Genomic DNA, 18,347 nt, shown 5'->3' with positions numbered 1-18,347 from the left:
CATATTTCAATTTTCTTAAAGACTGAGAGAGTGTGTTACTCTATCATGTCTATGTAACACTTTTGACGAAATACAACACATTTAAAAAAAATGAAAATAAAATTATTCTTTTTACAAATCCTTTTAGTTTTAAACAATTTCAATTTCCATTGGATTATGAATGATTTATTTCTTTTTAATAAACTAAATTTCTCCTTGATATTAAATTCACATCTTCACAAATATATATCTTGAGATTATTATATAATGAAATACATACTTGCTGATAAAATCTTTTGCTAATTCTAAAGGTTCTATTGGGAATTGTTCCACCTCGTTTCTTTGATAATTATCCCGGATGTTTTCTCCAAACTGTTCTGGGGTAAGACCAAACTTCATAGCTATTTCATCTAAAACAACAATGGAAAAACTTCAAAATGGGTAATTTTTAATCAATAAAATATGTCTACAGTTTATATTCATGATATTATGCAATTATTGTCTTTTGATGAGGTAAATTATGTGGTAATATTGACTTTTTAAAAAGTGCTATTCAGTGAGGCAACACATATTTACCAAAACAAAAGACAGTAATTGTTTTGTTTCATATATTTCAAGAGCAAATATGTTTTTAATGGCCCAAACTAATCAATTGCATGATAAACATTTCACTATGATTATTATACTGGTCAAGAGAATGATGTCAGACTGAGAGACAGAGTCAAAATTGTAATAAAATCTATTTGTTTTTAGTTTTTTCAAGTCGATGTAGAATTTTTAGATATAGAATCAATGCATCATATTCTTTCTTTTATTTACAACTTATCTAAATATAATGAAGGGATTGTCATTTTTTGTACTTTCTTTTATATCTGGGGTGTCGACACATATAATGCTTTCTACATATTTTATTTTTCATGTTTCTTTAGCATTTTGTTGCTCGTCCCTTAAAAATTGACAACAATTCATACAATTCCTGACCTAATTTATTTCTGGTACAGATGGTATAACCATTCTTTCTTGAAGCTTGTTTCATTGAATCATGAATATCGTCATCTTTTTTCTCATGTTCTTCTCCTTCTTGACTTTCTGATGTTTCTTTGGCTTTTTTCTTTTCTGCATTCCTCATTTTAGGTAGATCTGTGCCGTAATATAACAGGAAGTGCTGGTATACATCTCTCAACTCTTCTAAAGTCTGAACCTGTCTCACTCTGAAATTCAAAATGAAACACCATTTAATGTAAAAATGTTCAAGTTTGACAATAATTAGTTTTTTCAATCACATTTAAAGATTTTACTTTATAGTCATATAGTTAGTAATTAGTGGTCATTTTTAACTGGTTGATAGCAATTTTCTCTGTTATTTCTATTCTTATCATTGCACTCAGTTGCATCCAAATCCAATGCACAATTCTCAAAAGTAACTGGGTTAACATAATTTGTAAGAAAATTCTGTTCTTAAATATAATTGTTAATCACTGCTGCCTTCAAACATGTGTTGACATAATTATTCATATATTGGAATCCTCTTACATCAAGAAGTCAACTTACTATTGAATAATAACAGCTATACAAAACTTTTCTTGCTTTGTAAACAACAACCCCCCCCCCCTCCATTTTTATAGCCAAGTACATGGTATATTTTGTTTTCTAATTGTTGAAGGCTGTACAGTGACCCTTTATTGTTTGAATTCTCATCCTTTGATGGGGGATAGTTGTCTCATTTGTCAAATTACTACCAAAGTTGAAAATGGTAGATATGCCCTTCCTTAATACAATGTTAATCTGTTTAACTGAAGTATCTTGTGTTCTGATAGTACATTTTGATCTTTGATAATTACCTATCAACATCTTCATCTGTTAGAGGCCTCACATTGGAAGCTAGGACCTGGTCAGGGTCAGAGTTCATATCAAACTGATAATTCTGCATCTTCTCAAATAATACAATGAGATTCTCTTTTCTTGATCTTAACTGGGTCCACTACAATATAAAAGAAATCAAGATTAGACCCAAGTTTCTGTTAATCATCATTAACTTCAATTTTACATTACGCCAAGTGTTAACTGGGGGTATATAAATTTTTAAATACTTGTAACTTTTCTGTCAGGCAGTATAATCCATTGTGTTTGGTGTGCAGAATATATAAATATGTAGTTTGAATTTGAAGGTATAAGGACACCTACTTTTTCAAATTCCCTGCAACATACAGTTTAGGGACCCTTCAAAGATTTGTTGTATCTCTATTTTTAAGACTTTGCTGCATACCAGTACATCCAGCACAGTCAAAAAGATGTTCCCTAATCATGGGTCCTACTACCAGTGGGTAATTCCAGGTTATTGTGGATTCATTATTAGTCGTTGGATACAAATTTTCGTGGGTTTCGTGGGTACAGGTGAACCATAATTTAAATGTTCAACAAATTACAAAAAGGGTTTGTTTTAAGAGGTCAGCAATCAAGTATCCCTGAAAATGCAAGTTTTCCTCAATCCACGAAAAATTGATATCCACAAAAATAAATGAATTCACAGTAATATGTTTCGATACCTAAATCACTTTTTGTTTATAACAGCCACTGAAATCATGCTATACTAAGTTGAATAAGTAATATGTTTTTTTTTATATGAAAATTAAAAAAATAGTTTTTACTAACAGATCAAATTCATTGTAACTTCACATTCATAGTTTCTTATGCTGAGTTTCACCACATTTGTAAAATGAATTAAAGTAAAATTTCATTCAAAATCACTGTCAAATGAGACCATAGTTTTAGTGGTCTTATAATTGGTGTGATATTTCTTGAGCATATGAGTGGTGAGTTAATATTCATACACTTAATTACAATGTACTGTAGAAACATTAATTTTTGGGGGGTTAAAACTTCATGGTTTTGTCTCTCTTTAAGATTTCATGAGAATTTAATTTCGTGGTTTCCTTAAATGTAAGTGGTATTTTATGGAGGTTCAATTTTCGTGGGGGTTTAATTTCGTTGATATATTATTTCCACGAAATTAACTAAAATTAAATCCTCCACGAAAATTTCTGCTTTTTCAGTATATAAAATATAAGGTCAGGGTCAGAAAAATATCAACTTTTTTTGTATAAGACAGAGAAACTAGGTAAGGACAATGTTTAACAAGCTTATCCATAGTTTGGTGGGAAGTATTGAATATTAGAATACTTATAATTCCTACCTTTTCATCCCAGTGCCAAACTTTCCATAAATCATTGATGTGTAAATCTGGTTCAACATATTCTTTTCTGTAGAAGGCAATGAATGGAACCTACAATTAAAACAAAATATATTTTACGTGCACATGTTGCATAATGATGGTCTTTAAAAAATATCCACTATTCAGTTATGGACTACTGTAAACCAACTTATTTTCGCGGATACTTTATTTCACGTTTTACGATTTCTAGTCCACTTCGCGGCTATTTAATTTTGCGATTTTCTTATCTACTTGATGTAGTTTGATAAGTAAAGATCCAAGTTATACATATTTGCAATGATTTATATTCGTGTTATTTTTCTACTCGCGAATGTCGCGAAAATAAATCGCTCGCGAAAATAAGTTGGTTTACAGTATCATCGTGTCCTCAAGACCATATTTGCAAATATTGTTAAGGGAAAGCCGAAAATTCAGTCCTTGAAATTCATTATTAAACAAAAAAATAATATTCAAGTAAGTCTGTTTATAAGATAATGAGTCATTTGGTCTAAAACTGCATTTTTTCTTCTCTGGAGTATACCAAAACAAAATGCTATAACTGATAAGCAACATTAAGAACCGAGATATTCTTTATCCTCATTTTCTTTAAGGAACAAATTCATTTCACTAATTTTTCAAATTGAATCTTTTCATTTAAATTTGTGAACATTCTACATACTTTGTTTATAAAGTTTAAGTATAAAAACCCTATCATGCTAATGAACTAGTGATAATTGTGTGTCATATTACCCAATAGAGCCATTTTATATAATATTTTACCTCAAACTGTTGGTTTCTCATGAAGTTAATAGCTTCCCTGATTTTATTGACTGTACTGTGATTTCTACCATGGTTATCTTGTTCCATAAAACCCTGGTTATAAAAAGTCAAATATAACATGTTAATTCTTTTAAAATGCATGAAATGTATACATATGTATTAGCATTTCATAGAGAAAACCTAATACTTCCCCATGCAGGAGTTTTCAAGAAAATTGTCAAAAAAATAGGTCATTTGTACAAACTTTCAAAACAGGAAGAAAAGCTTGGCTCCCAAAGATCTGCTTCTTTATAGAGAGAATAAATAAATTATTCATATTTTCTGTACTTCCCTTGCATCCTTAGACATCAATTTTCATTTTTTTTCCCTTCCATAATCACCACATTTGCAATCCTTACTTACCAACATTTTTTTTAAATATCACAATAAATCATGCTCAAGGCACTTGAAGCCTTTTTAAAGATCGAAACCACTGTATGTTCTACCTTGTTTTTTCCCTTGGCAAAAAATCTAAAATTTTGAAAATTAGCCAATCAACTAAATCCTATTAAATCTGCCCATCACATTTTTTTACTGCCAACCTTGTATATTTTATACTGTTTTGTCCAATAGTCAGTGGTTTACAATAGAATGTATCACCATTCCAGGTTATGTACCTGTTGCGTGACTGTAGTTGTGACAAATGCCTGTTTATATATCCATTCTGCCTCCTCCTCCAGCTCCCCTTCCTCTGTTGGTTTGACTGGAATCTGTCGTAACTGAAATCTTTCAGGAATGTCAGCACTTCTTATCTCCTGATCTTTATCTGTGAAAAATCCTCTTTCTAACTCAGTGGGTTCATAAACCTGTAATAAAGATATAAATTTATACAGTTGATTTATTATTTCCTGGGATACCAATATTTGTGGATTTTTGGGGTGAACCAAACATTCAATCAATTAACGAAGTTTAAATTTCCAATATGCATGAATCCAGAATATTACAAAATCACAACAAAACCTGTCAAACCCCGGTATGTTTTTGTTTTTCTGGAATAATCCTTATTTAAATGTTTAAACGTATAAATGTTTTAAATTACCTTAGCCGTATTTGGCACAACTTTTTGGAATTTTGGATCCTCAATGCTCTTCAACTTTGTACTTGTTTGGCTTTATAAATATTTTGATATGAGCGTCACTGATGAGTCTTATGTAGACGAAACGCGCGTCTGGCGTACAAAATTATAATCCTGGTACCTTTGATAACTAATTAAACAATGACAAAACTTCAAAGTCAGGTAAAATAAAAATTCAAGGTATCATCAAACAGGAAATGACTCTCCTGGAGATTGATCTTTTTTTTTTATTATTGAAGATGAATAATATGTATCTGAGGTTAGGAAAGACAGATCATTGTATTATAAAATGAATGGGAGGATAATAAATCAAGTATACTGCTTTAGAATGAGCCTAGAAACAAATAGAGGTCCTCATGTTTGCAAATTAAAACTATCAATCTTTGAACAATTCAGTATTTTAATTTGTTTAATACTTTTTAATACTATGGGTTTTGTCAGGTGTTTGTTGGGATTTTGTGTAATGTATTGATACAACAAATCTCTCTTTTTCTATTACTTACATCATATATACCCATTTTTGATCTTTTCTTCCTTCTATCTTTCTTTCTTTTTCCTTCCATGTCTTCATCATCTTCATCAGCATACTACAATAATGCAACAGAATGGTACAAATCTTATTACAGGAAATATTTATGTATATATAGTGATGTATAGCAAGTAATATAACAGTTTATACTAAGCTGATTTCTGCTTCTCCTGACCAGTTGATTTTTTTTAGTGTGGTAAAGGGTTAACGTGCAACATGTTTTGCCATTTTTATTTCACATGCAGCCGTGAAAAAGGTTTATTATTCACTGTTTGTCATGAAATCAGTAAAAAGAAGAATGTGCAAGACATTTTTAATTGTTCATTCATCATGAAATGGCAATGTTATTTCGAGTTCTTCCGTGCAGATACCCCCCTTTACGTCCCTCTTTTTTTAATTAATCAATATGTGACAAGCCTTCTAATCCTTTAAATTTAAAAGTTTTACTCTCTAGAGAAAATTATCTTATCTAACTCAAATTCAATGCAGCAGTAGAAATCAAATTGGTTTTAAATTCCTTAAACCTTCCTTTGATCTTTCTATGTGATTAATATCTTTAACCTTGCCTAGGAAATTACATGTAGCTATAAATAGATAGCATATGGCATTAACTTGAAAAGCTTTCTAGATGTCTCCTATCTATTGTCATTGATGAAAATTAGACAAGAATCTTCTATCTTGTTTTCTAAACCTATATGTATAATTGAAATATTGACAAAGGGAGATAATTTAGTTAACAAAAGTATATTTTCTGAAATTGTCTCTTTCTCTTATACCTCATCTTCAAAATCTTCCTCTTCTTCAGGTCCAAAGTCTTCGAATTCACCAGGGTCAAAGTCCACACCAAAAATCTCTTGGGCCTCTTGTAGAGCACTGTAGAAAAAAAATATTTTAATCACATTATTCTTTGAAATAGTTAATAGAAACTTTAAAACATTTTAAAGAATTTCTAATTTTAAAGCAGTTTGTAAATTATATAAATATATTAAAATCATCTATTTCTGAAGTTTTCAATTTGACATAAAATTGAAACCACAACTTTTAGTACTCATGGCAAGCATAATTCAGCAAATATGATTAATTCAATAAAGACACAATTTTCCTTTGCATATAAATTCTAAGAAAAGGAATGACTGACCTTTAACAAGAATCCAAATAACACTGATTACTTACGAATCTGAATGAATGATGTGTTTTTTCTTCTTTTTCTGGCCATGAATAGGTTCACCATCCTCATCAACAATAAAACCTGCCATTTCTAAATTGCAAGAATGCATCAGTGTATTCATATAGTAAATTTAATGTTGCTATTAAACATAGCGAAATAAATATGATACAAATATCAAAAAGTGAATTAGTAAATATAATATATATCAGTTTCTCCATTGAAACTTTGCTGTTATACCAATTAATATTTCATGTAACAGCAGACAAGCTATACGAACCTGTAGTTATGATCTTTCTTACCCTTTTGTTTAATTTAAGGTTGTTGTCTCATTATCACTCACATCTCCTTATTCATACATTGCATAGAAGCTTTTCTGTCTCATTGGCACTCCCACCACATCTCCTTATTCATACTGCATAGAAGCTTTTCTGTCTCATTGGCACTCCCACCACATCTCCTTATTCATACATTGCATACGAGCTTTTCTGTCTCATTGGCACTCCCACCACATCTCCTTATTCATACATTGCATACGAGCTTTTCTGTCTCATTGGCACTCCCACCACATCTCCTTATTTATATAATGTGTTGTAGCTTTGCTGCCTCATTAACATTTTTTTAAACACCTTCATTAAAATGCTGATTTATTGAATTGATTTTATCCTCTTAAGGTGGTACCCAACACATTCACTGAAATTTATTTGGCTCGTTTAATTGTCATAAAATTTTGACAAATGATTTACTTTGACCCTATGACAAAAATATAAAAATTTCCAAAAATTTGAACCAATCATTTTATCAGAAAAATTACACTGGTTATATAGCAGTTTGACAAACACTAATTTTGATCATTGAGAAGCTTAGTATTCCTTTAACAACACAACGTAATTAAAACGTTTAGCTGATTTTACAGAGTTATCTCCCTGTAGTGTTAGGAACCACCTTAAATAATCAAATTTTGTTTAACTTCCAATTATTTTATATTTTGAGTGTGATTTTGCTGTTCTTTTTATCCACTGATAGTTTTAAGTAGATGAAACGCATGCCTGGTGTTACAAATTATTAGCCTGGGATCTTGGTTGTGTTTCTACATACCATCTTCTTCTTCCTCCGACTCCACCAAGTTTTGATAATCGGTCTCAGCAGGCTGTGATGGCTCCTCCCCTTCACCAACATCAGAATCAAACCCTAGTTGTTCAGCGACAGCTTCCCTGCCTTTATCGCCTTCTTCTTCACCTCTGTCACTGTCTTCATCCTCTGATAAAACTCGGATACGTTTATGTTTTGGCTGAAATAAAATTTACATAATTTGGTGAAGTCTTTCTTGCAAAAAATACCTTAAAGAAGGGACCCTCCAAATTAATAATGAAATACATGTTATACAAAATGACTGAAATACAGGTTAACATATGCTTTGCTTATAATGATCTAATAACATATCTTTCTTCTTTTTTTGTTTAAAGACCTTTATGTATTATTGTGTAAAAAAGTTTTGAACCAGACTATCCTCATATAATCAATATTGGGTGACTTTTAGCTACCACATACAATTAATTCTGGAAAAGTCTTAAATCTTAAATAAATATATGTCATTTCTTTTGACTTTGATACCCAGATTTTCCTCTATAAGATAGTAATCCTACCTTTCTTTTGACTTTGATACCCAGATTTTCCTCTATAAGATCGTAATCTTCATCTTCTAGTCGATCATCTATATCTGAGTCCTCGTGTTTCCTCTTCCCTCCTTCATCTCCACTTTCTTCTTCAGCTTCTTCCTCTACATCGTCCTTAATAAAATCTTTCATTTCTTCTTGAATCTGAGCATCTACAAGATTTAATAAAAAGTACATTTTATGTCTTAAATAAAATCTTTCATTTCTTCTTAAATCTGAGCATCTAATAGATTGAACAGTGCATTTAATGCATACATGAGGCTATTAAAGTCATAAGAAACCTCAAATTAAAAAAAAATGATGCATATGTTTTTCATAACTAAATGGATAGTTTTCATTATCAATGAACTTATGTACATATACTTTTTTCTGAGGAAAATCCTTTAATTTGTCCACATTAAGAAGAAGTATTCTTATTTTTAATTGCTTCCAGGAAGCAATTCGCTGTCATATTTTCTGTATGCATAGTGACCTGTCAGAGGGTAACCCTCCTCGTAAAAATCAGGTGGTCGCAATACGCATGAATCTGTCATTAAAATAAACAATTCACTGATTGTACATGTTAAACACGTGCTCAATACCCATGCTTTTTGTTATTTGTTTACTATAAGGTGACAATCGGTAAACTTTGGCTTCAAAACACGGCATTTAATGAGCAGCCATATTTGTTAAATCATAACAGACAGAGAGAAAAAATTGACGATTATACGTTATATTTGCGTAAAAAATGAGAAAATCGTGCACAGAGGACTAAGTTTATGATATATACATCATGTACATGCATTGGTAAAAGAATTGGATAAACATTTTTTTTCACCACTCACTCGTTTCATATGACTTTAAATAAAATGAAGAAGATAAAGAAATAAAGAAATAAAATAATAAAAAATACTGTGCATTCATTATTATTCACTAGAAACCAATTTTAATGGATTTCGTGGGTATGCATGATATAGGTGAACAACAAACATGACAAATAAACAAGTTCAACAAATGAAAAGTTTTCTATAGGCTCTTATGCAGACTTCTGCAAAACCATGAAATTAAATATTGAAGTTTTTCTCAATCCATGAAAATTGATGCCAAAGAAAAGAAAAGAATCCTCAGTATCTCTTTACTTTCTGTAGTGCAATATTGTTTTGAGACTCATATCATGCATATAAAAGTGTATGCAATACTTTTTATTTTTTTGAATTCTTTGTGATTAGAACTGAAAGTATTAGCAGGAGAATGTAAACTTCCTTTTTTCCTTCTTTTCTTTAAATCTCTTACCATCCTCATCTTCGTCCTCTTCTTCATCAGAATCATCATCATCTATAATTCTTTGTTTTTTCTTCTTTTTCACCTTTTTCTTTTTCCTTCCCTCTACAGCATCTGAGTCGTCTTCCCCTGATTCTACAACTTTCTCTCCCTCCGATGACAAACTTGACTCTTCCTCTACCTCCGCCTCTTCCTCAAGGAAGTCCATATTCTATATTTTCTGTGAACACACAAAAATTTGGTAGTTGTTACAAATTTGTACACAAAACTGTCAGCAATCTAACAATGAAACTTCCATGACTTCTTTAAAACGGTCAATAATACCTCAACAGATGCATCCTGACACCTTAATTTCAGAAATTAAAGTGATGTTTTTAATTGTTACTAAAATTAGGCCAGGATAGGTTTTGAAAAAATGAAAACTAGCATTTTATTTACTTATTTCAGGTTACTGTATATTCTTCATTCAAAATCATGTAGGACAGGAAAAGGATATCTGAGGATTTTTTTTTCTTAAAAAAACCCCCACATTCATCATTTGAACTGTACTTACTTTCCAGAGTGAGACCGTTATTATCTGACTAACACTTGATATGACAGAATATCATTTGAAATTTAAATATTAGCACATTTTACTAATTAAGTGACTTTTAAACATTGATTATTGAATAATAGTATATTATAAGGTTTTTATAACTTAAAAATGATATATAAAAAGCAGGTAAGTTCTTAAAGATCAATATAAATATAGTGATTACATTCAACATGGAGACAAAGGATAACGCATATATGGACCATAATTTGCTATTGGGCTCCGTTTCCTATAACTATAGAAAAGTGATAAAATTTGAATTACTGTAAGAAAAGTTGTAACTACATCTAAAGATGCCATTATTTTTATTAACATACAAGTGTATGCTACTCTTCCCTAGAAAAAAAATTGAAATATACGAATTTCAAAGATTCTACAACCATATTTTTGTGTCGTTTCTCGCGTTACTTTTTGCTTCCGAAGAGCATAATGCTGACTGATTTATAGATAATCGTCACCGGCAAATTCGTAACTTTTGCTTTCAAATAACAAAGAACATCGACCAATAAGAATAGTGAAAAGAAAATGCCGAGAACTATAAGTATTTATGTAGCAGATGTAAGAACAGTGGCGTGATTTTTGTGTCCGATTTCGTAACGCAAATTTTAGATGATGTAATCTGCTTTGTTGTAATAGAATTCTTAATCAAAGCGCGAAAGCGCTGTAAAGGCAGTTAATTACAGGTTGTGTGTATTTCTAGTCCAGTTATATCATTATCTTCCATAGAACAGAGGTGGTTTGTAGTATTTAAGATTTAGAGTTCTCTTGTACCTAGTTCACCTATATCTATAGTCTACTGTTTACAGTATATTTTCTGTACCTCGCCATGAAATGCATTTTTAAGACATAAGAACTTTTCCTTTTTAATGTAAATGAAACTATTTTTAATTATTGATTATATACACATATTCAATTACTCCTATTCTATGAAAAATAATTCACAAAGATTGACTAGTCTCCGTTCTGTGTGTATTGCTAGAACATCAAGTAACATAATAGTTAATGTACATAGTAACATGTCAACTCTTTTGAAGACAGAACTTTTTTAAAATTCTCCCTCCAAGCAAAATTATTTTTCAGTATAAACATGATAAAGTTATCTACCTGTATTAATGACCTAGAGACTCTCAAGAGCCTGTGTCGCTCACCTTGGACGGTCTATGTGCATATTAAACAACGGACACATATAAAATGACAAAATTGTGTTTTTGATGATGGGGATGTGTTTGTAGATCTTTCTTTACTGAACATTCTTGGTGCTACAATTATCTCTATCTATAATAAACATGGCCCAGTATTTACAGTTGAAAATATTTTTTAAAAATTAACAAAAAATACAAAAATTTATGAAAATTGTTAAAAATTGACTATAAAGGGCAATAACTCTTTAAGGGGTCAACTTAAAAATTTTGGTCATATTGACTTATTTGTAGATCTTACTTTGCAGAACATTATTGCTGTTTACAGTTTATCTCTATCTATAATAATATTTAAGATAATAACCAAACTCTGCAAAATTTCCTTCAAATTACTAATTTGGGGGCAGCAATCCATCAACGGGTTGTCAGATTTGTCTGAAAATGCCTGGGCAGATAGATCTTCACTGAAGAGACAATTTCACCCTATGTCAGATTTGCTCTAAATGCTTTGGTTTCAGAGTTATAAGCCAAAATCTACATTTTACCTGTATGTTCTATTTTTGGCCATAGTGGCCATCTCGGTTGGTTGACCGGGTCTAACCACACATTTTTAAAATTAGATACCGCAATGATGATTTTGGCTAAGTTTGGTTAAATTTGGCACAGTAGTTTCAGAGAAGATTTTTTGTAAAAGTTTATGGACGACGAAACCAAGTGATGAGTCAGGTCAGGTGAGCTAAAAAGGAGTTTTTAATCAAGGTAACAATGACATCTGGTGGCCATAAAAGCTGTCTCATTAGCATTTTAACCACTTCCCATATTTGCTTTTAAGACAATAGAAGAAAATTATTCAATGCAAAAATAAAACTTACTTGTAAATATGAAATTCTCTTTACAGTATGAGTTTTTCTCATTGTTGGAGATTGTACAGTAGTACAGTCCTGTAACTGCTTATACCCATTTCTTATCCCCTTTAGTTTGATAAACTCACAGAATATCATATATTTACATTGTGCCACATCTCCTTATTTTTATATGCATTACAATAACATGAACAATTGTAATTCAAATCTATATATCAAAGCAAAATGAATTTCACTACTTTCATTCATGCATCCTTTGGAAAAATATAAGTTCTAAAATGACACAATATATGTTTATTTATATAAAAATAATATTTAGTTTTCGACTGTTAACAGGTATAAACAAGAATGTGTCCCCAGTACACGAATGCCCCACTCGCACTATCATTTTCCATGTTCAGTGGACCGTGACATTGGGGTAAAAACTCTAATTTGGCATTAAAATTAAAAAGATCATATCATAGGGAACATGTGTACCAAGTTTGAAGTCGATTGGACTTCAACTTCATCAAAAACTACATTGACCAAAAACTTTAACCTGAAGAGGGACAGACGGACGGACGAACAGACGCACAGACCAGAAAACATAATGCCCCCCTACTATCGTAGGTGGGGCATAAAAATGCACAGCTGTGTCATGATTTGTGAAATCTGTGCTGAAAACAAAGCATTTATGGTGTTTGAGTAATTCCATCTGTGAAGCTCAACATTAGCTCGTCAGTTGGTGGTGGACAGTTATAAATCTTTCCTGCAGGATGAATGTACATCTGTTCAGGAAAACCAATATCACAAATCAAAACTTTCCTCTAGATTTCTCCTACAATATTCATCCAGTTTAGTTCTTTTGGTTTAACGGGACACCGTCCTGATTTTTAATTTTGTAAACCATTCAGTCTCTTGCTTACAAATGGTGCATGAAAATAGGATGGGAATGCATGGCAGTAGACAAGTCTCTATAAAGTGGTCATGTGCCCTGAAAAAAGTTTTATAACATTAGCTTTTTTGAAACTTGTGAAAGACTTGTGCAACACACATACCTAAATAACTATAACATAGGTGGAGAGCATCATTCATGTCAATGTTTTGTTCCTGTTTACATTGTCATTGATATTTTTCAAGAAAGCCCGAGGCATAGCTCATGAATTCTTGTCATTACAACCGAAATTTACATAATTACTGCTAAAATAATTATCAGTATAATATATCTCTTGTAGAAAAACCATACAATTGTAGTATTAACCAAAAAATGTCAAACAGATGATATTGAATCGTAATCCCAAAAGTTATGACGTCTAGAATTCACCCCCCTTTTTATTCTAAAACGATAATTGCGGTTGCAAACAGACTTTGGTTTACTTGCATGGCGATTATATAAATAACAGTATATATTTCTTAAAGAAAATAAAGTTTTACCATGAATAGTTTCCTGAACGTAGTCGTTTTCAGTAAAATGTGCCTTGCAAACAACAGCTGATTGATATGGGTTCTACGATTGCATCGCACATGACAATCTACGTTTGAGCCATGGCGTTGATCCAACTTTTCCTTCTTATTAAGTCATTTAGAAATGCAAGTCCTCCTCTTAAATGACACTCAGGTACACACCAACAAGGACTAGACATCGTTAATTGTGTGATTGTTTTCAGTGCAAAAACGGAAGTTAAGGACGGAACTGACTGGTCTCACTAATAAGAGACAAGAAGAATTTTAGAGACAAACAGCGACAAGAAGTTTAATTTAGTGACGAAGTGACAATAACTAACAAGGGACAAGCGAATCGTAATTCTCTCACGAGGCTATTCTCATTTGATGTGATAGGGTGAAGCTACACCTATCAAATATGTCCCTATGAAAAAGAAGAATTTCACTGTTAGAAAGGAAATGATATTGCATGGTTTTGATTCAATAAATTCTTTAAAAGGAAATTGAAATTTTTTTGTTTTGATGGCCAATTTTTGGCGTGTGCATAATATATATATTTTTTTTATATCTAATAAAAACTATTCCCTTTCTTCTTAATAAAAACATATTTTTATCTATCAATGTACAGTAATATAAAAAATGTTTTATAACCGCCCCTATAATAAAAAATAATGCATGTTTTTTTTAATATCTATGGGGAATAAGTTGTTGCAATGACATTTATTTTATTTATGTATAGTCGCTATATAGTCTTCTTGACGCTTCTTCTCGCTAAATTAATTATATTGTCGCTTCTTATCGCTATTTTAATTTTATTGTCGCTTCTTATCACTTTTTGACGCTTCTTGTCTTAAATTAGTGGAACCCTATTCAGGAACGATAATTTCATATTTTACATAACTGAGACCGAAATAACTATAACGTCATACGGCTTCACGTACAGAAATACTTTAAATTGTATCTTATGCAATATAATTCACGGTCAGTCGACATTTAATTATAATATCATGTTATATCAACGAGTGAAATGATTTTAAAATATCTTTAGATCGCAAATAGTACTCGAAATTGAACGGACCTCTTTCCACACGGAATTCGAATAATGATAGTTTGTAATCAGATTGACTGCTTATAATGCAAAAGACACATTAATAAACATATTTTTAAAACGAACAATACACACTGATCGTTTCTTTATTTCCCAAAGTAAATGAAAGGAACAAAAACCAATACATACCACAAAAAGTAGAGGAGAAATTTAAACATTTCCGGATCTATTTCTTGCAAAATGACCCCCAGCAAAGATTTGCGTAAGGAAAGATGAACCTCATGACTTGAAAGTCAGGCCTTAAAGCACTGCCTTTAAAAACAATATGCAAATATGAACTCTCGCGAGATGTTCAAACAGGTAAATCAGAGATGATTTACATTCTTGTTTTGATCTTCGTAATAATTAAGTAAGAAAATGACGTTATCGTTATGCGTTACATTTCACACGAAACAGAAGTCCAGTTATTTATTAAAATTGTTTTTGTCCATAAGTTCTAATCATTTCCGGTCATACGTGAAACATGTGACTAACATGTGATCACGCCCTTACAGCCGGACATACGATATACTAGTTCTAAACATTGTTTTTGTTTCCAACGGGATGTTAGCAAACATAATCTGTAGACTTGTTTCGACTTGTTTAAAAAAGGAAAATACAATTTTCAAAGAGATTGCGCCGGGGGGTCTATTATTATTCCTATGTGCATAATGTTACATACAATCTTGTGTGAAAATAAATGCCCAATGACTTGACAAAATCGATTTCAAATTTGACCGACGTTTAAACACACTACGTTTCCCAATAACGATGTAAAGGGTCCTTGGAAAATTCAATCGAAATTACGTCTCTTATCATGGTGCCGATGTTCGTTGGATTGATTTTGCTTCAGCAGTAAATATTACTGGATACTTCAGGTGAATAAAGATAATTAAATGAAAAATGCATGTTAATATACCGTTACACTAGGAATGTACAAAGTTGGTAACTTTGTCACAATTTTTAATTATTTTTTTTTATTCATGTTCTGCAAACGCTTTTCAGAAACGCAATAAACTTGTCAAAGAAAAAGTAAACTTTTACCAGGCATGACTTGAAAGGAAGTACTTTATTGATTTTAGCCCACTAAAGTAGGTTAAAATGTGGAAACCATGTAGATGGTGTACAGGTCACAAATATCACATGGTGCCTATTTTAAAGATTTTAATTCCAAGTTAAAAGTTTTTTTCTTTACTGGATTGAAAGAATTTTACATTGCCAATGATTTGGAATAAATTTTATATAACTGGAATTTCAAAACCAAATATAAATATATTTTTTTGGCCAAAACATCAAGATACAACGATTATGGTATCCTGTATCAATGAAGAAAATATGGAAAATTCTGAATAAATTGTACTAATTGTTTTCAAAACAAGCACATATTTAGGAGTTTTATAATACTGTTACATTTAAGATGGATTTTAAGAAAAAGTATACTGTTCAGATTATTTTAAGCAGATTTTGCAATAAAATAAAACTAAAAAAATGCTTTCGGTTTCTTATGGTTTCCTGTCACGTTTAAAAAAAACTTTAATATATCATTGAAAATAGATTTTAAATATTAACATGAAGCAAGTAACACTAGTAATGGTGTTTATTTATGCCTTTTGAATTATATTGTGCAAAATAAAGAAAATAAAGATTGGTTTCCTGTTTGGTTTCCTGTCACGTAAACGGTGAATCAAAATGTATTAATTTTTTCTCGAAAAACTCAATTGTTCCATTCATACTATTCTAACACCAACACAACCCACAAAATAAAAGTTAAAATTTTAGAACTTATAAAAAAGGATACAAAAAGAAACCAAAGGCCGAATACCAAATTATGGTCCATATACCATTTGATAGGGTTGCCATGTTTCATATATATACACACTTATTGACAATATATTTATAACGATCTTTATGAAATTATCTGCTTGCTGTAAATCATTTTTAAGTTATCAAATACACTTATAATATATATATTATCATTTATCATGTTTATTAATCAATGTTTAAAAGTCACCAATATGTGCTAATATTAAAATTTTAAGTGTTATTCGGATAATAATGTTACCCAAATTACCCTGCCTTTTTTTCAATGGTCTATTCTTCTGACATGAACATAATTATTATTAAATTTATATAACAGTACACATTCAAATTTCAAATATTTTCAGTACATGACATTTTTAAAAGAAAAAAAAACAGAAAAATTTACTTGATGACACATGTAAAAACATTAAAATATATGACTAGGACATATTGCATTTTGTAGTTTTGTTGCATCAAAATGCCATATATATTTATATGTCATTCGTGTCATTACTTAAGTCTAAAAAAACATTTGTTCGATGTTTTTTTTGTTTTAAATGAGCTTTGACTGACCAATTTTGCCACATGGCATGTCAGTCTATGATAAATACAGATTTATCAGTCGAATGTTCAATTTAAAACGTGTGTATGTTCTGGCATTTGATTTGGTATACTATTTTGTTTGCCCTGTTTTATATTTGTTTCGAAGATACTTTCAAGACGTTTTAGAAAGTTAAGCTGACTAAATCTTATTCTAAAACAATGTTATTTCGATATGTTTTAAGAGTTATGTTTGGATTTTTAGTTAAAAGGGTTTAAATATACCTAAAAATGCGTTTCTTGAAAATAAAAAAGCTTCGACGGGAAGTAAAGAAATGTAACTGCGAAGTGATTAATTTCGTGATTTCGATTGGTCGTAATAAAAAACTGGAAGTGCGACTTAATACCAACTAATAAAAAACATGTTTTTATACAACGCTGTACCAAATCAAAGAAGCTTTTTTTTAAGCCGGCATCTCACGACACAATAAATAAAAATTCTTTGAGCTTTTATAACCAACAAACACAATATACATCCATAATACTGATATTAAGGTGGCTCGGGACTATTCGACTGCGCATAATTTCACGCATGAATTACAAAAGTATTTGTCGTAAATTCGATATAATTTTTTTAAATATTTTGATTGATTAGAAAGGTTAAATCATTGTAGTTATGTGACTAAAAGAATATTTTCGTTATTATCCGTATTTGTTAAAGGGTCAAAATGACATTTCTTCCATTTTCACCATTTTCCCGCCAAAATTTGGGTTTTAAGGCAAAATCATTTTTTTTCCTTATCGGTGACCTATGTTTTTTATTGGCTCATTCTTTGAAGCTATATTCCAGCTTTTCATATTACAGTTTTGGACAAATTGTCATAGAACGTTTTTTTGATATTCCGATAAAAATATGTCAACACCTGTATTTTCCCTATCATTTCATTGAAAATGGTCTCTTTTACATACCTGTTTAAAAGTAAAATTTTGAGCTTAAATGGTCCGTGACCCCCTATTTTTTTCCGACCAATTTGATTCATTTTCTTTAAAGAATGAAATAACCCAAAAAATCCGGCACTTCTGATAGAAACTTCGAATAGGCCCGAGTTAGTATATTGACGTTTAAAATAAAAATGATTGAATTTGTAATAAAAATGATACTGATATTAAGTTAGTATATTCATTTGACG

The 18,347-nt window shown here is 30.8% G+C and overlaps 1 protein-coding gene across 2 annotated transcripts in view; it reads right to left on the bottom strand.

Moving 5' to 3' along the window:
* The window catches only part of LOC143076444 (transcription elongation factor SPT6-like), a 40,781-nt gene extending 23,272 nt beyond the window's left edge, over positions 1-17,509 (bottom strand). For both annotated transcript variants that reach the window (XM_076252221.1, XM_076252222.1), the window contains exons 1-13: positions 17,443-17,509; positions 9,727-9,934; positions 8,425-8,606; positions 7,877-8,069; positions 6,787-6,871; positions 6,390-6,486; positions 5,588-5,671; positions 4,627-4,815; positions 3,971-4,063; positions 3,173-3,262; positions 1,821-1,960; positions 961-1,190; positions 260-389 (exon numbers count right to left, since the gene is read on the bottom strand). In XM_076252221.1, coding sequence (XP_076108336.1) covers positions 260-389; positions 961-1,190; positions 1,821-1,960; positions 3,173-3,262; positions 3,971-4,063; positions 4,627-4,815; positions 5,588-5,671; positions 6,390-6,486; positions 6,787-6,871; positions 7,877-8,069; positions 8,425-8,606; positions 9,727-9,922 — 1,709 coding nt within the window. In that variant the 5' untranslated portion in view covers positions 9,923-9,934; positions 17,443-17,509. The remainder of the gene's footprint in view (positions 1-259; positions 390-960; positions 1,191-1,820; positions 1,961-3,172; positions 3,263-3,970; positions 4,064-4,626; positions 4,816-5,587; positions 5,672-6,389; positions 6,487-6,786; positions 6,872-7,876; positions 8,070-8,424; positions 8,607-9,726; positions 9,935-17,442) is intronic.
* Positions 17,510-18,347: the final 838 nt, after the last annotated feature.

Source organism: Mytilus galloprovincialis, chromosome 5 (genome assembly GCF_965363235.1).
Source record: "Mytilus galloprovincialis chromosome 5, xbMytGall1.hap1.1, whole genome shotgun sequence".
NCBI classification, from domain to species: Eukaryota; Metazoa; Mollusca; class Bivalvia; order Mytilida; family Mytilidae; genus Mytilus; species Mytilus galloprovincialis.
This window is presented reverse-complemented; position numbering and strand designations above follow the sequence as displayed.